Source organism: Aquarana catesbeiana, linkage group LG02 (genome assembly GCF_042186555.1).
Source record: "Aquarana catesbeiana isolate 2022-GZ linkage group LG02, ASM4218655v1, whole genome shotgun sequence".
Taxonomy (NCBI): Eukaryota; Metazoa; Chordata; class Amphibia; order Anura; family Ranidae; genus Aquarana; species Aquarana catesbeiana.
Window position 1 is genome coordinate 659,586,132 of NC_133325.1, and position 26,328 is coordinate 659,612,459.

Genomic DNA, 26,328 nt, shown 5'->3' on the forward strand with positions numbered 1-26,328 from the left:
ATTAAATATTCAATTGGATATATTTTCAAAAAGGGCAGTGAGACAGTGAAGCTGCACATGTTTTTTTCTGTTAGAAAACTTCTAGTTTGAAAATCAGAGAAAGGAGTAAGAGCTCTATTGATGACAACGGAGCCATTAAAAGTACATAAGTCTTGAATTTAGAAATTTCACACTGGGTATATAAATAAAAATGGCATATTCTGGGTTTATGTATAGTGAAAACTGCATGTCAAAATGTTCAATGGATTTAGACATAAAGGCAACCGAGGTTATATGCAAATCTTGCATTTTTTGTCTATCTTGCCCTGCCTTCTCCTATCTACAGAGACTCCCAATAGATATGATATGATATGATATTGATATGATATTGACCAATATAGAGGCTGTTATGCGAGTTGGAAAGGGGTGGGGCCATCCTTGACTTTAGCAGGACACATTGCGCTCTTCTACAATTTTAGCCATATACTATATGGCATATATGACATGACCTAAGGCTAGCCATAGGCGGAGCGATTTTCTTTCCCACAACCATGGGTTGCAGGAAAGAAAATCGCTCGATTCCCATCAACACAGATGGGGGAATCCCTCCTGTAGTGCCACCCTGTTCTCCTGGCAGGAGAAGCTGTCCCCGCTGGGACAACACTGATTATTGTTAGAGGCTAGCAAGAATCACATTTGAAATCCGACAAGCTGGTTGTACCCAAGTTGACTGATTGATCAACTTGGGTAAATTCAGCCTGCCCATTCATGATTTGAACAGTCTATGGCCAGCTTTAGTGCTGTGGAAAAAAATGTAATTGCCAAATTAAAAAGGACAAAGCATGTATAAATATATTGTAGCTTTAAAGCTGTTATATTGGTATACGGTTTTCCATGTCTCTGTACCAAGTTCTTGGTCCTGCCATGCCCCAACCTTATATTATAGATGTTTTTTAAACTCACATGTAAAACTGTTTTTAGGCTTTCTGTTATTTCTCTAAAGAGTTCAACTATGCTTCCAGAAAAACGCTGACATGCATCTAAACTCAAAGCCTTCTGCCTAAACACCTCTTCCATCTTCTTCAGCTGCAAGATGTCTGACAAGGGTTTGACTATAGATAAGATTTTATATTATTCGCCTCTAATATTGTAATGTCTGAAAGAACTATACACACCCCACAGCCAGGCTAGCTGGAGATGCCAGCTCGTGTGTTGGGAATTTATTATAAAGTAAGAAGAGAGTAATTATAAAACAGAAAGTAGGGGTTTTACTTTAAGTTAGTCTTTAATATCTGCTCAGAAGTAAATAAATAAGATTTCTGATAATGACAGGATGCTACAAAACAAAGCTGGGTATAGAGCACAATAAAAGTGATACTCTGCTCTTTTCTACAGATCAGAAACTAAAACATTACAGATAATAGAGCAAGTAAACTCAGCTGCTTCCCATGAAAAAGTTCTATGTGCACTGCTGATAAAGCGCATCAAAGTCAGCAGGGAAAGTTTTTTGTGCCAAGTGTCACTGCTAAATGTTAATGAAATCAGCTCATGTCCCATAATTACCCTAAATCACGTTTGAGAAAGGACAAAAGCTTGCATAAGACTGGATTACAAACCCTGGGCCTTGATCTAAAAAAAAAAAAAAAAAAAAAGAAGAAGAATAAATAATTGTGTATGCAACGAAATCATAGCAGAACTGCTCGATGACATACAGTACCAATGGAGTGTGACTAGCCCAGTCTGAGAACTATGAACGAACATGTCACTGAATTCACTGTCAACACTCCGTGATTAATCAAATGAAGGGTTAATGAGGCCATGCCTAATCCTTCCATACCATTCAAATGACTCGGCACTAAAAAAAAAAAAAAAAAAAAAAAAAAAGATATTAACCCAGCAGAAAACATAACAGGAGACCATTCCGGGGAATATTACAGGCTAGCTGTGCAGCTTACTTGTATTCAACTGGAAACAGAACCCTGCATACACAGGGTTAGAATGATGGGAAGAAAGCGGAAGATCTGTGACTGCTATAAATCCCAAAACTGTTTTTTTTTAGGATTAAAATCACTAAACGTACACTAAAAAAAGGCATATATCCCAGACTTATCAGTGCAAAAAAATAAACAACCTTTCAGGCACATTCATTCATCTAAGTCTTGTTTATGACGCTTCTAACTTTGTCATGAGTACGGTAACTTGTATGGGCCAGGGCCACTTCAGATGTAGCAGCTCAGTACATGCTGTGCTTATGAAAGGGCAACGCAAAGCAAATGCAGCAATATGTGCATGTGAACGCTGCTTTAAATTATCCAGTTCAAAAGTCAAATACCGCGTTCCACATTCTTCCAAACTGCTTCACAAGTGCATGACATGAGCATAAAAAAAAAAACGAGAACCTGTGTACATAAACCCCTAAGTACTTGTTGCAAAATCAAAGGTTGAAATAAAAGAAGTAGCCGTGAAGAAGTTAGTAAACACTTAGGCTGGGTTCACACCACTGCGAACTGGATGCGGCATCCCCTCAAATTTGCAATAGCAGGAGATTTTGACTGGCTCTCTATGGAGCCGTTTAACATATCTCCACTGCAAGTTTGCACAGGAGTCCTGTGCGTCTTTTGGTCCGTTTTAGGTCCGAGTTCAGCCAAAAATTTGGGCTTAAGTCGGACCTGAAGAGGTGAACAGGGACGCACTGGACCCCTGCTGGGAGTCGCATGCAGCAATGGTGTGAACCCAGCTTTACACTGTTCCAGTGGAGAGGAATTGTTCCCCAGATTTACTGCAGAAGCGCACACTTTTTTTTTTTGGGGGGGGGGGTATCTATATCCTGGTTCCTCCTATCAACACCTACACAGCAGTGACATACGGGTTGTTGGGAAGAACCACCAAGCACTGCAGGGGACACAGGAGATCAACACTGCCAGTTCCTTCAGAGACTTCTGGAAGGGTTTTCTTTTTTTATTTTGAGTAGTGTTCTGTGTTGCAGGCAGCAGGAGAGTTAAAGTGATACTATAGTCTCAGTTTTTTTAATTTAAAAATAACAAACATACTTACCTGCTCTGTGCAGTGGTTTTGAACAGAGCAGATCCTCCTCTTCTCGGGTCCCTCGTTGGCGCTCCTGGCCCCTGCTGAGTGCCCCCCCCCAGACACGGAGCTGTGGTTAGACCCCATCCCCTCTCATCGGTTCACTGACTTTGATTGACAGTGGAGGAAGCCAATGGCGCCACGCTGCTGTCTCAGCCAATTAGGAGGGAGAGTCCCGGACAGCCAAAACTCTCCTGCAACATCGCTGGATGGAGATGGGCTCAGGTAAGTATAAGGGGGCTGCTGCCCACAAAAGGGTTTTTATCTTAATGCATAGAATTATCAAGATAAAAAAAACCTTCTAACTTTACAACCACTTGCCTTCTTGTTTACAGGTACTTCTTTTATTTTAATAAAACATATCTGTTACAGTGCTCCCTAACATCTTTGCACTGCTTTATTTGCCTGAAGTTGTCACTAAACCCAGGACCCTGCATTTACTATATCTGGTCTCCCACAGTACACATTACATGGAAATTCAATTTTAGTAAATATAAACTCCTAAATACCTTTTTGCATCAGAAGTATACAGTCTTATGACTTCTATCAGTGTACGGTTAAAGCTTGTAGGAGAAGTTTTCATTCTACTCTGACTGTCCTATGAGGATGCAGGGCCCTTGACCCCATTTGGACAGTGCTGATTGGCCCTGTGCCTTTCACATGCACCCTCCCAAGAAAAAAAAAAAAACTCTCTAGCAAGACACACCAAACCGAGTATGTGCAGAGTGCCCCCAAGGCTCGGTACCATTAGCAGATGGATTGGGGACAGTGGAAGAAGGGGAGGATCAGAGAAGACAGGATCAAACAGCCTTTTTACACAATGTGGAAGATTAACCCCTTAAGTTCCACAGTGAGTATAACGAGCATGCTTTACTGCTTATACAGACTAATTTTACTGTTGCGAGTTTAGAAACACACAGGATGTCACCCAAGTCTTATAGGAGGAAGAGCTTGCTTAGTTAAAGATCGATGAGCTATTCTATGCGACTTATATGAACCTAAAGCTTCCACTACAAACTGTAACACTCTATTAAGTAATCTAAAAACACTCTATTAAGGATGTATGCCTATGTAATTATTTAACACAAAGAAAAGAAAAAATATAATAAAAACACAAGCAGCTAAAGTAGTGCAAGCATGTACACACAAGATTATTGCCCAGTACATATTTACCCAGGAGATAATCCACTCTTACTACTACTCTACCTGTCATTCAAATATGCAGACACTTCAAGCTTTGCAGAACAAAGATTGCATTGCCAAGAGGAACACTTTTAATGCACTTCAATATGTATATAATTAAGTTACCAGTGGGTAAGGTATAGAACAACTAAGAAACTGCCCATTAACCATTTACCACAGTCTGCCTTTAGCTTATCTGTGAACATTATCACAACATGAGAAAATGAATTTGATCTCGCATAGAAATGTTTCAGTAATTGTCAACCCATTTTTCAAAAACACAATCTCCTCATGTACAGCTATGCGTTAAGCAGTGGCGGCTGGTGCTATCTGTCTGCTGCCACCCCCCCAGTTGGTCGATCGGTCCCTACACTTACCCCATCTAGGTTGCAGGGCTTCCTCTGGGCTCCACACTGGGTCTCCTCCTTCCTCGGCTTCCCCTGCGTCTCCTCCCTTCTTGGCGGCTAATAGGATGGCCTCTCCTCTCAGGCCAATCGGGTCTCAGGACCAGCTTCCTGAGCCGGGAGGAGAAAGACAATAGCGAATATTAATTCACTGTTGTCACGCAACTGGGTGGGCTCTGTGCCCTGAGCCCCCCCTTTTTTTAAAGCCAGTTAGAGCCTCAGGCTCTAATCACGTACTTCTAAAAAAAAAAAAAAAAAAAAAAAAAACAAAAAAAACAAAAAACAAATTGGAATTCATGAGTCCGGCACCCAGCATGTAAATTAGAGGCCAGGCGCATTGATTAGGGTGGGCGTATGGACGGGTCGCCACTGGCGTTATGGCAACACAACCTGAATACTGCTAGATCTCAATCACAGTTTACAGGGACTAAAGGACTCGGACAGTTGCGACAAACTGACTGCTCTTACCAGATTCTTTTTTTAAACAAACGTCTGTGATCACATTGTGATCAACAATATAAAAGTGATTTAGGTAGGCAGATTATTCATGAAGTTATTGTCAAGTTAACTAACGCATACCAAAACCTCCAAATTTGCTCAAGGCATTTAGTCTTAAAGACCTACCTCTTGGTCTTAAAAGGGTTAATATGGCTTTTTTATACTTTGTGCTTCTGCTGACATCCATAAATGGTGCAAATAATGTATTCCACTTACTTCCCACTGTCTTTTTCAAACTTTTCAAAGAAAGCCTTGCGAACTTGCGTGCCAGAAGACCTTGGCAGGGTCTGGGACCTAACCAGCTCACGCTTCTTCTCAGCTTGGCGACTCAAAGCAGGCGGTGGAGACTGGGATTTGGGGGTGACATCAAAATATCGGTCTGTGCTGGAATACAAAATAAAATGGATTAATTAAGCAAACTGTTTTATTGATCAGCATATTATTGATTTGGACTTTGTGTTATTGTGGACTATGACCTTTGTCAGCACATGACATAACTACACATAAATTTGAATGTCTAAACTTCCGATTTGTTAAAAGCATTATATGGAAAGTATGGTGTAATTTTAGTAAGCATATATTTTAAGCGTATCCAAGTCATTTTTTATTTTAGTTTTGGATATAGTAGGGAAAGGTTGGAAATTTTTTTTTATTTTTTTGACTGTGTCCCCGTAGGACTCTCAAATTCTAAAAAATCCAAAATTTTGAGTTTTCACTGAAACCGTAATAGAGGGGAAATCTTCCATAAAGAACATTTGCTGCAATGACAGCCAAGAGGATTTTCACTCACTTTCAGGATATATTGTGTCTGCAGGATAGAAAGCGTATGGTGGACAAATACCACAGAAAAAAAAAAAAAAAACAAACAAACACAAAACGACAGGGTGTAAATCCTTCACTAATCAAATTAAAAACACATTCTGGCTTTAGAAATAGTTGAACATTTTTTTTACAGTGTTCACCTTTTCATGCTTGTGTCTGCCCTATATAAGGGTCGAATGCTTGCTTAGTCTAGAGCAGTGATGGCGAAACTTGGCACCCCAGATGTTTTCAAACTAAATTTCCCATGATGCTCAGCTACACTGCAGAGTTCATGAGGATCATGGGAAATGTAGTTCCAAAACATCTGGCGTGCCAAAGTTTGCCATCACTGAGGGATGTGACAAAATAACTTTCCTTATCCCTTGTTTACACCGGCTTCCTCCTTAGACCACATGCACACTGTACGTTCTAAAAACCCTAGCAGCGTTAGCTGTAGCATGCTGCATTTTTAGCATTTTTTAGCAAAACTATATTCCCCAAAAAGCCTGAGGTTAAAAAATGCTCCTAAATGATAGTGTTTTGCCATGTTTTCAGTGTTAGAGCGGTTTACAGCTGAAAAACTCCTATTCAAAAACGCAGTAGTTCTGGGGGGTTTTTCCAGCCTGAAAAATGCCCCTGCCAAAAAACGCTGATAACAGCCTATGTGTGCATGGACACATAGGATAACATGCTGGGGAGATTTTAGTGGCTACAGAAAAAAAAAAAAAAACACCTGACGCCCAAAAGAGCAGCTGTAAAAACACCCAGTGTGAATGAGCCCTTACTGGACAAACCGCGCCCTCAAGCAACTCCTCTTCACCAGCTGTGCAGCTGCTAATCATGTATAATGCAGGACTAGTGGTCATGCGTTGTACATCGGGATGATGATGGACCAACCCACATTCTGAAGCTGGAGCTTAATGAGTATTAGACCCTTACAATACAAAGGAGGGGGCAACCAGATGCAGATTTTTACCAGCTGACTGGAATTTAGCTTTTACAGCTATTGAGATAAGATATCCGCCACACAGGGAGGATGCATAGTTGGCAGACTCCGTGTTTTGCTATGCGTGAGTAGTACAGCACAACCATGTAGAGTAAGCAGTGCCAGAGTGTATAATAAGCATATATGGCTGACCAAATAAATATATATTATTAGGTACAAATTGTTGCATAAAACTTTTTTTTTTTTTAATGTTGACAAAGTTATTTCAATTAAATTAATATATTTTTTATTTCAAAAAAATAAATCTGAAATCAAAAATTATACACTGCCTCTTGTAAAGCCAATAATCTGGTGAAGGCAGCTATATTCACCTAAGTGCCCCGTCCATTTCCCTCCCTGCTGCAAGTTGTGGTGCAGAGTCCTGCTAATCCAGCACTGCAATGGTGCCACTGGTCTGCTGCTGCTCCCCTGTGCTGAGGTTTGTAGTCTTCTCTCTCCTGAGAGGACCCCACTGCTGGCCATCCAATACAAGTATCCACGCCATGTTAGCGTTTATACTGTATGAACAGTAAGATTTAGTTTGAAGGCATTTGCTTTCCTGGTGCTCCCAATGTTTTCAGTCCGTATTCAAGTCGAAGGTAAATGCAGGTTTTGCGCACAGGTCCTAAAACAACTGCATCTCATTTCACATTATCTTTCATGCTCCACGTTCTTCTGTTTGTGAAGACGTGATGTTGCTGTGATCTCCTCTCCATTTGTATTTACTATAAGTAATCCAGTGCTTTCAAGAAGTCATAGACCCCAAAAAAAAACATACTTTGTGCAAAAATGTAATGTAAATCCCCAAATTCAATAAAAGTCCAACATCTAAATCTTCATTTATGTCATAAGTTCTTCCTATATAAAAGAAAAGTCATAGTGCAGTATGAACTAAAGTCCGCTATAAATAAATGCTAAAAATGCTCAACAACAAAGATGGCAGCTATCGTTTTTTTTAGTTCCAGTCTGTGTCTGTCACTTCCTTGATATTTTAATCACCTGACTTCTTTAAAAGAAACCTTTTGATTTAGTCAGGTGACCAAACATGTCAAGGAAGTGATGTCGGGCACACAAAGGTGAAGTACGTTAGCTACCATCTTTGTTATTCTGCTGTTTGGGATATTGTTTTTCTGGGACAATGTGAGCTTTAACATTTAAATAGCAGTTTTCAGATAATACTGCACTATGAGATTTTTGCATTCTTTAGACTTGTGATTAGGCATGTGATTCTTTGCAGTGAGATTTGAGCCCATTCATTTTATACGGGCTGAATTTGCATCTTGTATGCACTGGAATCGGATCGCATGGGTGTTCACACCCATGCGATCTGATTCTTGCAATCGCACTGCATTGTATGAGCCGTTTTGGGGTGTCATTATAGCTGCAGATCACCAAACATCTGTCATGCTACCTTATACATCCTATGAGCATGCAACTAAACAATTTGTAAAGAAAACGCTCTCTATTTGCAGCACATTTTGCTAGTTTCAAGTCGAATTTGCAGTTTATTTGAATTCTCAGTGGGTGTTTTGTGTTCATTGCCCAGTGTGTTTAGCTAAGGAAATGGCAGTGTGATAATCGCAATTGTGTGCAGGTAAAAGTGACAGACTGACGGCCTTTCTTTCCTATTTTTCAAATGGCTGAAAAGGAAAATTAAACACATAGTGTAAACCAAATAATGGAAAAAAGGCATCAACCCTTAGAAGTAGCTGCTTCACTCAAGGGTTCTGTAACCGTGTCACTCTGGCTTTCCATACGATTAAATGCAAACATTCCAGAAAAGAAAAGGAAATGCAGACACACGTACAGTGAAGCCCAAGGCACTTTTAAAAGGCACTATATCCAAGATAGAAATGTAATCAGTTGTATATAGCCTGGTCTTCTACCCCATGAAGCCAGTAGTTAGAAAGGCCAACTTATTATTACTATAAAGGACTTGTATAGAGCCAACAGTTTGCGCAGCGCTTTACAACAGTACAGGTACAACACTAAAATATGTGTGTATAGGGCTAAACCTTGCTACTACTGTGTGTGGTTCCATTCTAAAATGTAGATAGATAGATAGATAGATAGATAGATAGATAGATAGATAGATAGATAGATAGATAGATAGATAGATAGATAGATAAAGGGGGGCGAGAGGGAGTGAGAGAGGGCGAGAGAGAGATTTGTGTCGTGGTTCAGATATATTTTTCTCCTTGATCAACTTTTGCGAGATCATGTTTGGATCTAAAGTTGAGACCTAAAAGGCAAGGTGATGACAGAGTGTTTTGATGTATTGTGTTGCACATACAGTGAGGACGGAAAGTATTCAGACCCCCTTAAATTTTTCACTCAGTTATATTGCAGCCATTTTCTAAAATCATTTAAGTTCATTTTTTTTCCTCATTAATGCACACACAGCACCCCATATTGACAGAAAAACACAGAATTGTTAACATTTTTGCAGATTTATTAAAAAAGAAAAACAGAAATATCACATGGTCCTAAGTATTCAGACCCTTTGCCGTGACACTCATATATTTAACTCAGGTGCTGTCCATTTCTTCTGATCATCCTTGAGATGGTTCTACACCTTCATTTGAGTCCAGCTGTGTTTGATTATACGGATTGGACTTGATTAGGAAAACCACTCACCTGTCTATATAAGACCTTACAGCTCACAGTGCATGTCAGAGCAAATGAGAATCATGAGGTCAAAAGGAACTGCCTGAAGAGCTCAGAGACAGAATTGTGGCAAGGCACAGATCTGGCCAAGGTTACAAAAAAAATTCTGCTGCACTTAATGTTCCTAAGAGCACAGTGGCCTCCATAAATCCTTAAATAGAAGACGTTTGGGACGACCAGAACCCTTCCTAGAGCTGGCTCTCCGACCAAATTGAGCTATCGGGGGAGAAGAGCCTTGGTAAGAGAGGTAAAAAAGAACCCAAAGATCACTGTGGCTGAGCTCCAGAGATGCAGTCGGGAGATGGGAGAAAGTTGTAGAAAGTCAACCATCACTGCAGCCCTCCACAAGTCGGGGCTTTATGGCAGAGTGGCCCGACGGAAGCCTCCCCTCAGTGCAAGACACCTGAAAGCCCGCATGGAGTTTGCTAAAAAACACCTGAAGGACGCCAAGATGGTGAGAAATAAGATTCTCTAGTCTAAGATCCAAGGTAGAGACCAAGATAAAAAACTTTTTGGCCTTAATTCTAAGAGGTATGTTCTTAGGCACTGCTCATCACCTGTCCAATACAGTCCCAACAGTGAAGCATGGTGGTGGCAGCATCATGCTGTGGGGGTGTTTTTCAGCTGCAGGGACAGGACAACTGGTTGCAATCGAGGGAAAGATGAATGCGGCCAAGTACAGGGATATCCTGGACGAAAACCTTCTCCAGAGTGCTCAGGACCTCAGACTGGGCCGAAGGTTTACCTTCCAACAAGAGAATGACCCTAAGCACACAGCTAAAATAACGAAGGAGTGGCTTCACAACAACTCCATGACTGTTCTTGAATGGCCCAGCCAAAGCCCTGACTTAAACCCAATTGAGCATCTCTGGAGAGACCTAAAAATGGCTTTCCACCAACGTTTACCATCCAACCTGACAGAACTGGAGAGGATCTGCAAGGAGGAATGGCAGAGGATCCCCAAATCCAGGTGCAAATAACTTGTTGCATCTTTCCCAAAAAGACTCATGGCTGTATTAGATCAAAAGGGTGCTTCTACTAAATACTGAGCAAAGGGTCTGAATACTTAGGACCATGTGATATTTCAGTTTTTCTTTTTTAATAAATCTGCAAAAAATGTCAACAATTCTGTGTTTTTTTCTGTCAATATGGGGTGCTGTGTGTACATTAATGAGGAAAAAAATGAACTTAAATGATTTTAGCAAATGGCTGCAATATAACAAAGAGTGAAAAATTTAAGGGGGTCTGAATACTTTCCGTCCCCACTGTGTGTATATTGACCTGGAAAACAGGTGAATGTTCTCTACTTTAGCTACCACAAGTGCCCTTTATATATCCCCCTAGTTTTAATAGTGGTAGATTAATATTACTCAAGCTGAAGAGTCCTAATCCACATCTGCTTTTCAATACTATTTGATATTGCCACACTGAAAGCACACTGTGACAGTAATTGGAGGGAAGAGAAGAACAGCTGACACTGAACTGGCTTCATATTCTTACAGAAATACAGTACATAAAATATCCTTCAGGCATACAATTAATTAAATATATTAAATTCTTTGTGAGTTTTTACATAAAGGTATATAAAGCAATACAATTCAAATCAATGCAGGAGGAATCAGATGGCCCTGCTTGTTAGAGCTTAGCCAATGGATCACTATTTTTAGTATTTCCCATTATAGTTGTAAAATGAAGATATAATTTAGAATTAAAAAATTAGGTTTGGTTGGTGTAGCATTATCCTTTCCTCAGTTTCACTAAAAGTAGTATGGCCAAAGCTTTTTTGGCCACAATTCTCTTATGAGTGACAGCAGTGCACTTAGTTTTGCTCTCCTGTGACCCAGAATTAGCTGAGAGAAGGCTACTGTCTGCTCTTGGCTGACGTAGCAGAGTCTCTCCAGGAGCTGAAAGGATCCCACCAATATTTTAAGGATTCACCCAGCTACCTGACCGACAGCCGGCTCTGCCTTTAGGTGGGAGACTGAGAGCCGGAGCAAGCTGCACCCGCCTCCTCTCCTGCCTGGCATTGCAGCGAGTGCTGGAGGAGCAGAGCGCAGATCGGTGACCGATAGTCACTGCTCTTTGCTCTGAACGGACCAAGAACTGAGCGAACAGTGGTCACGTGATTTCTTAGCTCTCAGTCTTAGGCAGCTCATACATTATTCAGTTTTTTTCATTCAACCAGGAGGTTGAAAAAAAAAAACTGACCCGATTGCCCCATCCACACATTCGAGGTGGATGGGAGAATCCTTTAGCTAAGCTATTGTACTCTAACAGCAGGGAGACTTCTCCGCCATCAGAAAACACAGATCAATGCTGCAGTCTATTTACCTGCAAAGAAAATCCGACAGGGTTATTGTACAGAAGTCGACTGGTAGATCGACTTCTGCACAACCTCCCTGCGCATACATGGCTTGAAATTTAGCTGAACCATTCAAATTTCCATCAATGTATTGCCAGCTATAGAACCAACATGGGAAAGCTGCAGCATAGAGGGGAGTATGAATGTTTGTTTGTTTTTTTTTTGGAAAATCACAAGCTTCTCCTTAGAGTCCATTCACACAGGGACGACTTGTCAGGTGACCTAGTCGCCTGACAAGTCGCCTCCCGTTCTGTGCTATGGAACCGTTCTAAGGGGAGCGACGCAAGTCGCTCCGACTTAGAAAAAGGTTCCTGTACGACTTCGGGGGCGACTTGGGGCGACTTGCATAGACTTCTATACAGAAGTCGTTTTGCAAGTCGCCCGGGCAGTCGTTTGCAGGTCGCCTCGCTGAGGCGACCTGCAAGTCCTGTTGCCCCTGTGTGAATGGGGTCTTAAGTTCTGAAAGTCCCTTCCGGTAAAGAACCTTCTTGTTTGCTTTCATCTCCCATGTTAATTCATAAAAAGCAGTTGTCACAGGCAGGTCAATATATCATAATGTCTGCCCACTGATGTGTGGAGATTTGTATAGCTGCCCACAGTTTACACGAAGCATGGACATCTAGGCTTGACCATTTTTTTGTCCTCATGGTAGAATTTTGCTGTCACATGTGCATTCAGGTAAAAGTGACAACCCATGCTTCCTCATCAGCTGTCCATTGCAGAAGTTTGCCCTGGTGTTGGCTTACCTGGGAGGATGCCATTGCTGACCTTTATTTGCTCACAGCATTGGCATCTGGTAATTGGCTGCTCAAGATTCGGAAGCTAAGCTCCGTTGAATTTTTATATCAGTCTTGGACCCTTTATTATTATTTTTTTTGTATACAGACTTACACACATCATTTAAAAGAATATTTCCCCTTTAACAAATGACACCAGGGTTAAAAAAGGGTATTATAGGATTACATTTGCAATGCTTTATAAACCCTTGTGTCAAAACTCACAAAGAATTTAATATATTTTTTATTTGTATGCCTGAAGGATATTTTATGTACAGTATTTCTGAAAGAATATGAAGCCATTTCAGTGTCACCTGTTCTTCTCTTTCCTCTAATTACTGTCACAGTGATATATTGTTCACCTGCAGTGCATACAATGCATTACATTTGTAGACATTTCCACAGAGACATCTATTTTATTAGAAAGACTTGTCCCTATCTTCAGGCCAAGTCATCAATCAGACTGTCCTGTCATCTGCTTTGCTACAAATTGTGATAGGTGAGTGCAAGAATGATATCCGGAAAATCCAGAAGAGCAGGTTTTAGGGTGGATGATGAGTTTTGTTTCTACTACTTTTTTTGTAGTAGATTTAATGAAAGTGCTCTTTTTAATTTGTGTTATTACTATCTTCACAGTTGAAGAGAGATGGAGGTGGCATTTCCTTTGTGACAGGAATCTCAATGGACGGGGTGCGGAGAACTGTCACATACTTGTGGTAACAGGCAAGCGAATTAGTAAATGATATTGGTTTTTTTTTATTCTCACAGATTTATTGCTTTATGTATATAGGGTGGAATCACAAAAGTAGCAATTTATGGCTCACTATAAGAGATGAGATATGTTCCCTAAAGTCAATAGAACAGTAGCAATATTCTTATGCCCTGTACACATGGTCGGACTTTGTTCGGACATTCCGACAACAAAATCCTAGGATTTTTTTCGACGGATGTTGGCTCAAACTTGTCTTGCATACACACGGTCACACAAAGTTGTTGGAAAATCCGATCGTTTTAAACGCGGTGACGTACGTCGGGACTATAAACGGGGCAGTGGCCAATAGCTTTCATCTCTTTATTTATTCTGAGCATGCGTGGCACTTTGTCCGTCGGATTTGTGTACACACGATCGGAATTTCCGACAACGGATTTTGTTGTCGGAAAATTTTATATCCTGCTCTCAAACTTTGTGTGTCGGAAAATCCGATGGAAAATGTGTGATGGAGCCTACACACGGTCAGAATTTCCGACAACAAGGTCCTATCACACATTTTCCATCGGAAAATCCGACCGCGTGTACAGGGCATTAGAAGTGTTGTACTCCAAAGCTTCTTATATTATTTTGTAATTACAATTTGGTCATACGTGTGGTAGTGTAGTCATTTGACCAAGAGGCTATGAAAATAAATCAATGAGTAAATTTGGCCAAACACAAGGGTTTCTTTGTATGAAGTGGACCTGTGTATGCTAAGTAATGTCCAAGTGTAAAACTTATAGGTATTTGTAACCTATCAAAGAGATCACAGTTCTATCCTTGACAATATCTTAATGTTCTCTTTTCCTTAGATGTCCAGCATCTTCTTGGTTCACACTCAGCCAGGACTTCAATGCTGGCCCATAGATGGCATGTTACGCTGTCATCAGTCTCTGCTGCAACCTGTCCTTGTGACTTGCTAAAATGTTACAATGTTACACTCTTAGGTTGGCCATAGATGGAACGAAAGTTGTCCGGTTCAGCAAAGACCATCCAAATTGCGATCCATCTATGGCCCGTTCTATCCATGACAAGTCGATCTAATGATCTACTTCTCACAAATGGGCTTGTTGGAAAATTTTTGTTCGATCAGCACTGCAGTGCTGATCAGTATACTCTGACAGCAGAGGAGTCCCCTCTGTCAGAATACACTAGCATAGCAGGGAGGATTTCTCTATCCACCTCACCTGTGTGGATGAGGGAATCCACGATTGAAAGAAACTGAGCCATGTATGGCCAGCTTTAGTGATCAATGGGAGATAGGAGTCTCTCCTATGTGCAGCAGACTGCACATGAAATCATCTCAGCCTACGCAAAGTCATTTGCCTGGAGCTTACAAATTGTGTAAACCATAATACGGTAATTAACTTATCTTATTTGCTCCTTAGGAGGCCTTACATTGAAAGCATTTTGTAATAACTAGTCAATAAGTACAAAAAAAAAAAAAAACCTGTTGATCCTACCAGAAACCTTGTGAGCGTGTAACACGCCACTGCTATATTGTTATCAGTTTAATCAGCCCTGCTCAGTTTTCTCTCCCTATGCTAAGGAGATGGGAGGTGTTCTGTAGACTAACATACACCTTCTGTTCTAGGGTGACAATGTTGCCACTCCATTATATTACAGTGAGTAAGCATTGTCACCTTAGAAAAGAAAGTATGATACTGGCAGGATCACCAGGTTAAAATTAAAGGAAAAAAAAGGTTGAAAAAAAAGAAAACTAAATCCAGCCACTACATCCAAGGATTTACATACATTTTTGTTCTTGGGTTTTAGGTACATGTAATTGTCTGGTATACATGACGATGCAGCCTGGAAAGGGAAATTTGACTTTCAGAACTAGCAGACTGAAGCAATCATAGGGAATTCTCTTCACTGTTGGGGTTCCTGACCCCCAGAGAGGTTATGTCGGTAACACCGGGAGCGTGTCACCTGGAATCTGTCACCTGGACTCAGCAGTGCTACTAAATCCAGTCTCTTTAAGCATGACAACATATTTTTCTTATACTAGTTCATTTCTCAAACTGAATGCCTACAGTACAGCAGCACAGTGGATTTAGTTTCCAGGGACAGGATCTGCACAAATTTGTATGATTTTGCCCTACTTTGTATACATCAGCTCCATTGTAAGATAGTGGCTAACCTCAAAGTACAACATGATCCCCTTTTCCCCATCATATGCAAACAATTTAACCAGAACATAAATTGGATGACATACAGTTGTCTAGGAATTTGCATTAATTGGTTGCTTCTTTTTTTGCACAAACTGCAAATGAGTTAGTAGAAACTTGCATATTGCGAACATGGCTAATGCCATATGACACCAAACCTAGGCTTAAGGAAGAATGGTCTATAAACCATTTACAGAAAGTGTCACTAAAGGCATAACTTTTTTCCCCATTTTGGATAAAGTAAGGGAGAGTTACAACCCGTTATGTTTTTTTTTACCATCTGTATCAAATACGGGATGTTTCTTTTCACTTCCTGCCCCATAGCTAAAATTAGAAGTGAGAAGAAATCCGTACAAAGTGGGGTAATCCTGAGAACTAGTATCCCCATTGGAAGATTTCCCCTCTATTACTGTTCTGGTTACAGCCCAAAATTTGGGATTTTCTTTTACTTTCTATGATAATGGTAAACAGGACAAATAAAGAGGGTGGATCTTCTGGGGGGAACAAACAGCAATATAATCTGACAGCTGTTCTAATCCATCTCCACAAAAAAAGAGATTTGATTTTAGTTACACTTTAAAAGTGCTTGGGTTACAAAGATGTACAAATATACTGTAAAAAGCTGTACACTTTCTCCTACTATTTCAGTTGTCTTTCACAATATCCCAGCGGTTGTTCCCGTAAAAGACATCTTTGCTCATAGATATATGGTTACAGTTTGGTTTTTCTAGCCATGGCTGAGTGAATGTTATTGATCTGTGAAACTATTTACTTTAACAGAGCCCAAAGGATCCCAATAAATGCTGGACATACGATGAATGGCAGGGAAGGCTGTTCGCAAGCTTCGTACAAAGTACACACAATCATGATTTACCAATAAAAACAATTGAAGAATTCTTCATTAAAACCAGCCTTAGCAGAACCTTTATTAGCAGAAAAAGCAAACCTTACATGGCTGTTTCATATACACGGACTATTACAAAGTTTGTGCTCATTGCAAAGTTTCCATTTGTTAAAGGTGGGTACTATCCCTGAATAGCAATAGTTTCTAAGAGAGGAAAAGAATGGAAGTAGCTGAGGAAGACGACTTACCTTTCACTGATAACAGAGTTTGCAACGTTATAACTCTGTGTGGTTTTCGCCGAACTTATGCTCTTTTCTGCAAAAGTGAAAATCAAATCCGTAAAATATCTGACACAATTTAAACACCGCATAACAAAATCTAGATTATACTTAATAGTATAGTCTACATTTATAAAGAACAACATGATGAGAGTTCAAAGTGATATAAAAGGTGGACACAATGGGAGGAAGAGACATTTATGACCGTTTCAGAAAATGACAGTGATTGCAGATTGAAGTGGAATAGTAACTTTTAGCCCTGGTTCACACTGAACTGCAGGAATGAAGCTGTGTGAATTCAGCTGAACTCGCACGATTTGACTCCCGATTTCCAGATTTTAGCACAGATGTCAATGTAAATCACAGCCTGAAATCGCAAAAAGTAGTAGAGAAACTACTTTTTTAAAGCGGGGGTCCACCTATCTATCGTTTTTTTTTTTTTTTTTTTAGTTCATTCACAAACTTTTCTTCTCAGCATTACATACTCACATATTGTGTGTAATATGTCCGCCTGTGTCAGATTTCGTCGGAAAGAATAACTTATATTATTCACTGCAGGCGATTTCCATCTTCATTGTGGGCATTTGAAGCCCACAAGCATTTATTTCCTGGATGTGGTGAATGCTGTGCTCCCAGCATTCACCGCTCATTCCCGCACATGCTCAGTGGCATCCTGGGAAGCCTGAGACTAGCTCCCAGGAGTCTGGGAGAGGCTAGAAACACGCCTACTCCCACGGGAGGAGAACCAGGAAATGCAAAGAAGAATAGAAAAATAAAAGGTAATTACGGCGATTTAAATTTTTTTAAACGGCATGTCAGCATCTAGGCAAGGAAGAGAATACATACAGATATTGTTCAAAATTTGGGTGGAACCCCGCTTTAAATCGGTGCAGTGCCGCAGATCTGGCGTCGCACAGTGCCATTGACGGCATTTGTCGCTGATTTGACATGTGATTTGACATGACATATCGCATGTCAAAACGCTCCAGTCTGAACCAGGTCTTAACAGCACTTACAAAATAACTTATGTAGCTATGGGACGTGTAGAACACAGGATAGTACTTCCTGTATACTTGTTCCATCACAGGTGCCTGGATGGTCATTTAGTGATTATGTAAACAGCCACCATTTTGGTAACATTTAGCATAACTAAATTCTGTACAAACCCATGCTCTTGTAATAGGTGTGCTGGGCTCAATAAAATCTTGATTTTTTTTTAAACAAGGGTGCAGTTGACCTTTAAAATGCAAGTATTGTTTTTTTGTGAAGTCCAAACTATGTCGTCCTTAAAGCAGTATTAAACCCAAAACCAAAAATGTAATATATTGCAGCTTATTAATCTGTAGATGTGGTGGTTGTGTTAAATTTTTTAGGCTTTTCCTCTGTTTTCACCTGGGGATCTGACCAGTAACACATCTCCTGTATTAGGGTACCTATGCTCTGGATGAGTGAACAAAACAGACACCTTTGGACAGCTGTATTGTCAGGTTGGGGGGGGGGGGGGGTAGTATTAGAATGACTTGCAGACTAAACTGACTGAAACCAAACTCCAGCTAACTTTTTAGGAAGTTCCTTTTGAGATAAAGGTTTTACACCGATAAATAAAAGAAGATAATTGAAATCACCCCCCGTCAGTGTTAAATGGTTTGTCTTAGCCCGGTAACTACTACATCAGCAGGACAGCTTGTTCTGTTAAAAAACAGCTGACCTACTGGCTGGACCACCAGGTGAAAGTAAAAGCGCACAAGCCTAAAAAAAAAAAAAAAGAGAACAAATGCACCCATCACCTCTAACAAATGGTAAGATGCAATATAATAAATGTCTGCTTTTAGATTTATAATCACTTTAAAGGGAGCATGTTGTACCCTTTTCCATGCGCAAAAACAGAAACAGGTGCTTTCTAGCTGCCAGTTTACTACAGGGCAGACAATAAATTTCATACATGCACAATTAGTGTAAGGTGGTGCATATGAGTACAGGATCAGTCATAGTGGTGAGGACACGTTAGGCAAGAGGGAAAGTGAATCAATCACAAATTGTGGTGGATGGAAAAAGGAATGTGAACATCACAACATGGCTGATGAACTGATAAGGTAATGGTGTGTGTATGTGTGCGCGATATTAAACTGATATGTTAGATTATTGACCGGTTCCCTTTAAAAATGCAGTGGAATATAACCTACATGAAAACTATTATCCAGGCCTGCTTTCTGGGTATCGGTCATGAATTACTGTAGCAACATATGGGAAGGAAGCTAATAAATGTGTTAACATGTATATGTTATAGCCTGATTTATCTGCAGGTGTAAAATCCTGTTGACTTTAAAAAACTACTATAAAAATATTTTCTTGCACTTACACGGCTGTCAGTGATATTTTCTGGCATGTGTCACCCTAATGCACTGTGCTGCTTTTACATTAAATAAGGCCAAAGACGTAAACTGAAAACAGAGAAGACTGCTGAATGATAACTCCATATATAAATTTCACTTTACAAGGATTAACTACTGGGACTGTGATGCCTGCAATGCATTAAAGTCATAGGTATCAACAGTGTTCCCAATAGTTTATATTTAATGATTATATTCACATGTCATCAGATAATCCCCTGCCTAGCGGCAGAGAATTAGGAAGAAACATGAGAAGATTCTCACCGGAGTTTGTTGTTACACCCATTGTCCTGACAATGCTGGCATTCCATGTCCTGACAGCACCTAGCAGTTACACAAAGCAGAGAGAGATACAACTGTTTAGATACTACTACTCCTTTAAATTACCCAGGTCAGCAGAATGTATTCACAGTGATGTCATTCAATCTAACACCTGTTGCCATAAGACTTCCACTATACAAGACTGTACCGGTGCAACGTGGAGGCAGATCATGAAATTGCCCAACCTCTGCATTTTTTACTGAAAGCTGGCTGAAACATCCAAAATATGAAGGGTTAGCTAGAGTGCACAGGTGCGAGTCATTGGTTAGGTGCAATCCACAACAGTTTGTTAGTTTAGTAGGTATCTTTTCTATAGCAGATATCAAAGGCTATATACATACATGCACACGTATATATAATATATATATATTATATATAATATATCTATATATACACACACACACACATACACACGTTTTCTAGTTTTACATTGAGGTAGTTTGTATTGGGAGAGGTCAACTTTATGAACCTTTTTTTTTTTTTTTTTTTTAAATCTAACAGTAAGAATAAAGTAGGATCATGTCCAATTTCCTTTTTCGGTGTCACTGCCTTTTTTTTTTTTTAATACCAGGGTAGTTTTGAAGAGAGGTAGCATATGAATCCCACATTTTTTTTCTTCTTGACTGCTTTACATATATGTGTACATGCTCGTATTATTTAATACCTTACCAAAACTGATCTTAGATTAAAATCTCTTAAACTCACAGTGAAAAAGATAGGGTGGAACTATTTACAACACACTACGGAGTTGTCAAAAGCCAGCTTAAAGTTGAGTTCCACCCACATTCACAAGGTGGTCTTAAACTAAAGACCACCCCTCCACCCCTTGTTTTTGGATACCTATGTATTTATTTATTTTTTCTTTCATACCTTTTTTGAATTACGAAGTGTACTTCCATCCTAGCTCGGCCGCGCCGCAGGACGTCATGTCCTCTTCTGTGGCAAGCCCTCCTCCTTCACCCCCGCTGCCTTCTGGGACCTGTGTGTCTCTCAAGAGGATGAGCTGGCCATGCACAAAGCTCCACGCGACTCGTGCATGCACAGTAGGAAACCGGCTGTGAAGCCTGAAGGCTCCACTGCCAGTTTCCCTTAGCTAGAATGGCGACGCCTGCACCCGAGCCGGTGGATGAATCAGCTTCGGGAGGCCAACATCACGGGCTCCCTAGACAGGTAAGTGTCCTTATTAAAAGTCAGCAGCTACAGTACTTTTTTGCAGCTGGAACTCCACTTTAAGCCATTTTAAGAGACTTCTTGAAGAATCTGAGAAGTGGAGAAAATGTTTCAAAGGAGCCATTTACAACTAAAATTCATTTTTTTTGGTAGATGCCTGCATTATAATGTTACTGTAAGGCTTGTTTCATACTGGCTTCAGCTTGTATAAGAGCAGTGTGATCAGCAAGCTTAGACAAAGTATTTGCAGAGTTTTCAGCAAGTTTTGAAGCTGTTAAAGTATCATTCAACTCCAGTTTGCAAATGTTGAACACAGATCCTAATGGGAGCATTGAGTTCCACTTTAACCACTTGCCGACCATCCGCCGCAGAGTGGCATGTCTGAGCGAAACGAGGTTATGTAATGTCGCTTCGCCCTGTGGCCACTAGGGGGCGTGCTCGCCCCTCGAGCCTATGCGAGTGCCTGGCGGTCATGATCACCGCCAGGCTCGTGCGATCGCTCGGGGCACACAGAGAACTGGGATCTGTGTGTGTAAACACACAGTTTCTGGTTCTCTGAGGGGAGAACAGACAGATTGTCTGTTCATACAGCGTATATACAGCGATCTGTCATCTCCCCTGCATAGTCCCATCCCCCCTTCTGTTAGAACACAAACTAGGGAACACATTAACCCCTTGATTGCCCCCTAGTGTTAACCCCTTCACTGCCAGTGACATTTTAAAAGTAATCAATGCATCTTCTATAGCATTGATCGCTGTATTAATGCCAATGGTCCCAAAAATGTGTCAAAATTGTCCGATGTGTCCGCCATAATGTTGCAGTCCCGATAAACATCGCAGATCTCCGCCATTACTAGTAAAAAAAAATTACTAATAAAAATGCCATAAAACTATACCCTATTTTGTAGACGCTATAAATTTTGCGCAAACCAATCAACATACACTTATTGCGATTTTTTTTACCAAAAATATGTAGAAGAATACATATCGGCCTAAACTGAGGAAAAAAATAGTTTTCTTTATATTTTTTGAGGGATATTTATTACCGCAAAAAGTAAAAAATAATGTGTTTTTTTTTCAAAATTGACACTCTTTTTTTGTTTATAGCGCAAAAAATAAAAACCGCAGAGGTGATCAAATACCACCAAAAGAAAGCTCTATTTGTGGGAAAAAAAGGACATCAATTTTGTTTGGGTGCAACGTCGCATGACCGCGCAACTGTCAATTAAAGCAACGCAGTGCCAAATCGCAAAAAGAGTTCCGTTTAGGAAGGGGGTAAAATCTTCCGGGGCTGAAGCAGTTAGCAAGCTGCAAGAAGGTTTCAGCAGGCTATGGGCAAGTTTCAAGAAGTCCAGGAAAGAAACACACACACCGCATCAGACACTAATCCGGTGCACTGGGTTCAGCTGCTAACCTCGGCTCACCGCCGTTCACGATACAGGAAAGAAGAAGAAATTGGTTGCACACCAGACCATCAAATGCTTGAAAAAGAAGTCCTTTATTGCTGCATGCCAGTTATATATGCAGGGTACAGATAGTTGATGCGTTTCACATGGATATATGGCGCTTGTTCACAACACCAAACTGATCTCCATTCTGGCTATTTAAAGGTATGTCATTAAAACACACCTGAAAAACATGCCCGAATCAGGAGAGCAGCTAATAAAGAAGACACGGACATTGGGATTAAAAACCATTTCATGACTAGTAGAATTGAAAAATACTAATAAATGAAATCAAAAAACCCCAAAAACATAACCAAATTGATCAAAATTAATCATCAATAAATGAAAAATTTGAAATGAACTGAAAATGGTGAAAAATAAAAACAGACCAAAAATACAAAAAACCAAAGACAGTACATTGATTATACAAAAGTAGGAAATTAGGATTGTATAAAAATAAGATATATAAAATCATTTCATTAGAGATAACCAGCAAAAACGATAAAACTAGTACGTGATGACCCCATAAAGGTTATATAACCCAACATAAATGGAATGAAGCATTCATGTTCAACAGTCACCACTTCAGATATGCACGTACAAGAATTCTAGTAACTATTCCATAGACTTCAAATATGGTACCTAACATAGCAATAATACACGCAAAGATCGAAAGTCACAGCTGACATTACCAAAAGTTTAGAAGCATACATACATCACAGTCAGCGGGAGATCAATTGCGTGATGTGTGGAAATGCAGAACGTAGTATGACCATTTCCGCCAAAATCTTTGTAAAAAGAGAGAGAAAGCGGTGGGAGCGACTTACAGCAATATTCCAGCAAACCAACAAAAAGTGGTACAAATTTTCGCCCTCACTGGCAAACTTTTATATGGGATGGTGGGAACGTAAATACACTTTTGACGCAGCCAATCCCTTCAGACCCTCGATTAAAATGTTTTATCGCTACATTGATGACCTGATCTTCATTGTGGATGTGAGCCTTGGCACTCTTGATGAATTTTTGATATATCCTAATAATCACAATGGTATGAGTCTTCAGTTTACGGGACATTGTGATAGGAATGCTTGTACTATTGGTATGTTAGGTACCGTATTTGAATTCTGCGTAAAAGTTACTAAAATTCTTGTACGTGCATACCTGAAGTGATGACTGTTAAACATGAATGCTTCATTCCATTTATGTTGGGTTATATAACCTTTATGGCAGTGGACAATCAACTCTGTCCTCAGGGCCCACTAACAGGCCAGGTTTTATGTATTGCCTTGGGGAGATGCAGACTAGAATACTGCAATCACTGAGCAGCAAATCAGTTATCTTGCAAACCTGGCCTGTTATTGGGCCCTGAGGACAGGGTTTAAGACCACTGCTTTATGGGGTCATTGCTTACTAGTTTCATAGTTTTTGCTGGTTATCTCTAATGAAATGTGCTGTCTTTGTTTTTTTGTATTTTTGGTCTGTTTTTTATTTTTCACCATTTTCATTTCATTTCTAATTTTTCATTTATTGATGATTCATTTTGATCAATTTGGTTATGTTTTTGGGTTTTTTTCCATTAATTTATTAGGGTTTTAATTTATTAGTATTTTTCTATTCTACTAGTCATGAAATGTTTTTAATCCCAATGTCAGTGTCTTCTTTATTAGCTGCTCTCCTGATTCGGGCATGTTTTTCACGTGTTTTTCCAATTAGTGACATACCCTTAAATAGCCAGAACGGAGATTAGTTTGGTGTTGTGAACAAGCGCGGTATATCCTCGTGAAATGCGTCAACTATCTGTACCCTGCATATATGACTGGCATGCGGCAATAAAGGACTTCTTTTTCAAGCATTTGATGGTCTGGTGTGCAACCAATTTCTTCTTCTTTCAAGCCTCAAGAAGTGCTGAGGCCTGCTAGCAGCTTGTTTAAAGTGGCTATCAGCACTTCCATTAGAATCTGCGTTCAACATTTACAAACTGGAGCTGAATGATACTTTAAAAGCTTTAACAAAACTTGCTGAGAGCTCTGCAAATGCTTTGTCAAAGCGTGTACAGCTCAAAGTGGCTGTGTGAATAAGGCCTAAATTCCTAACTGCAGCATTTTTTTCTCTCTACAACGTTTTTTAAATAACTGCGACGTGCCTTTGAACTTGCTAGAAAATATGACAGTGTCAATTCCCCAAGCTCAGTGCCCTCTTCCTGCCATGTCACTGCACTCTTCTGGGACATTTTATGTTGCAGCCTAGGGAGGAGTGAAAAGAATACTACCCAGTGCTGGGGCTGCTGACATCACATCCTAGATTGCAGTGCCAAGTAGCAGTATCAGGGCTTTGAATGTCTACAAAGCATGGATAAAATGTATTTTATGCACAATAAACCTAATGGGAATATTCTTGTTTCTATGAATGGTGTGGTGATAGAGTCTCTTTAAAGCCTCCAATTAATGTGTAACCTAAAATTACTATATCGTCCCATTTACTATGCCATTTAGCCAGTACTTAGATTTGCTGGTCCGTACAGTCAGTTAGCAAAATGTGTTGAATTACAGACCCCATAGTCCATTACCAGCCTTCCTCACCTTGTGTGATGTTTTGTTTTTGTGACATTTCCGGGGGACTCTTGGGTTCTGGGGCTTGCAAACGAATACTGCCATTGGCTGTGCTGGAATGAGAATCGCCACATACTTTGGTCACTGCAGTGACAGGCATGTGTGCCTTTCTGACAGACGTTGTAGGTAAGTGTTCTTGTACTGCAGCCGAGGATGAATCCTGTGTGGCTTTAACTTTTTCTATCAAATGGAAACATATAATAAATAAAAGCATACATACTTATTTGAACATACAAAAGTATAGATAATGGCAAACAAAGAACCAACCCTTAATTAATACTCTGATATCCAGACAGCAGAGAGTGTAACTACTGGAAGTACAGAGGCAGAAACTGATCCTAAGGCCATGATGTCCAGAGGCCCAGGGATAACCGCCATGTTCTCAGGGTTAGTTCACCTTTACCAAAAACCTGTCTTTGCAATTATGGGGACGCCTGAAGTTAAAAAACGAAGGGGTTTATTTACTAAAGCTAGATCGCAAAATTAGTCACACTGCAAAAAATCCAATCAGCTTCTAACCTCAGTTTGTTCAGTTAAGCTTTGGCAATAAAACCTGGAAGCCGATTTCTCTGCAGAAGTGTGACTAATTTTGCACTCTCTAGCTTTAGTAAATAAACTCCAAACTGTCCCAGCTTTAACTAAAGTTAGATAATGCCTTCGCTGTAGGTGCAGGACATTTAAGTTTAAATTTCTTTTTTTTCCTGCAGTTTAGCTTTAACCGTGTGATGGTACTTTCATCGGCAATAAGTGGTGAGTAGAAATAGAATTCTATTGTTTTCACGTGAAAAACAGGTATATCTTTGCTTCTTAATTGCGTACCAGGGATTGGTTGATGTCCATTTTCAAGAACTTGGTTGCTGCTTGCTCTTGCAGTTTCAACATCATTGTGCACCTCTGGCACCACGCTCTGCCAAAGAAATGAACCAAACATAACGTTAACCTGCCATCTTGCTGGAGATTAGCAATCACATTTAAGGCATAAGGGTACAGATTATGTCAACTTGAATAATGGCTAGATCTTAAAGGCTTAGAAGTAAAACACAACATTTTCACACTGGATGGCTAGCCAGAGGTTTACAAGATTTAACTTGGCCTACACTTTAGAGTTGAGGGATTACACTAATACTACACTTAAAGAGGCAAAGATTACCATTACATCAATGTCAAACTGCAAGAACAAAGAACTTCTAGTAACAATGATGTTACACAAATAACTAGAATTTCAGAAATGTAGCTCACGAGTATTTTAAAACACACTTGTATAACTGGTTATTAGTAAAAGGTAAAGGAAGATGTGTTGCAAAGAGGGTGGTAAGTGTTCTTCAGGTACTTTAGCAGTGCAATATAAAAATGCAATGGTGAACTGAGTATGAAAGTCATAGTAAGTAAACGCAGGGCAGTTCTGAGGATGAGTAATCTGAGTGGTCTACTACAGATTTTACCAGTTTATGACCAGTCAGTTTCAGCTTTATTCTACTCAAAAATCAAAAATAGCACAACACTAGCCATTATTATCCAATAACCGAGATTCTTCTGTCAAGGACATAGTCAAACATCAAAAGTGGTTGGGTCATGTGCCCAGATCAACATTACAACCCTATGTATTTTCTA

General features: G+C 40.0%; 1 protein-coding gene across 2 annotated transcripts in view; it reads right to left on the reverse strand.

Moving 5' to 3' along the window:
- The window catches only part of LOC141128938 (smoothelin-like protein 2), a 153,404-nt gene that overhangs the window by 36,667 nt on the left and 90,409 nt on the right, over nt 1-26,328 (reverse strand). Inside the window, exons 2-6 of one of the 2 annotated variants that reach the window (XM_073616597.1) lie at nt 25,537-25,624; nt 24,688-24,897; nt 19,437-19,496; nt 16,753-16,819; nt 5,364-5,531 (exon numbers count right to left, since the gene is read on the reverse strand). In XM_073616597.1, coding sequence (XP_073472698.1) covers nt 5,364-5,531; nt 16,753-16,819; nt 19,437-19,496; nt 24,688-24,897; nt 25,537-25,624 — 593 coding nt within the window. The remainder of the gene's footprint in view (nt 1-5,363; nt 5,532-16,752; nt 16,820-19,436; nt 19,497-24,687; nt 24,898-25,536; nt 25,625-26,328) is intronic. The other variant, XM_073616598.1, reaches the window with a different exon arrangement.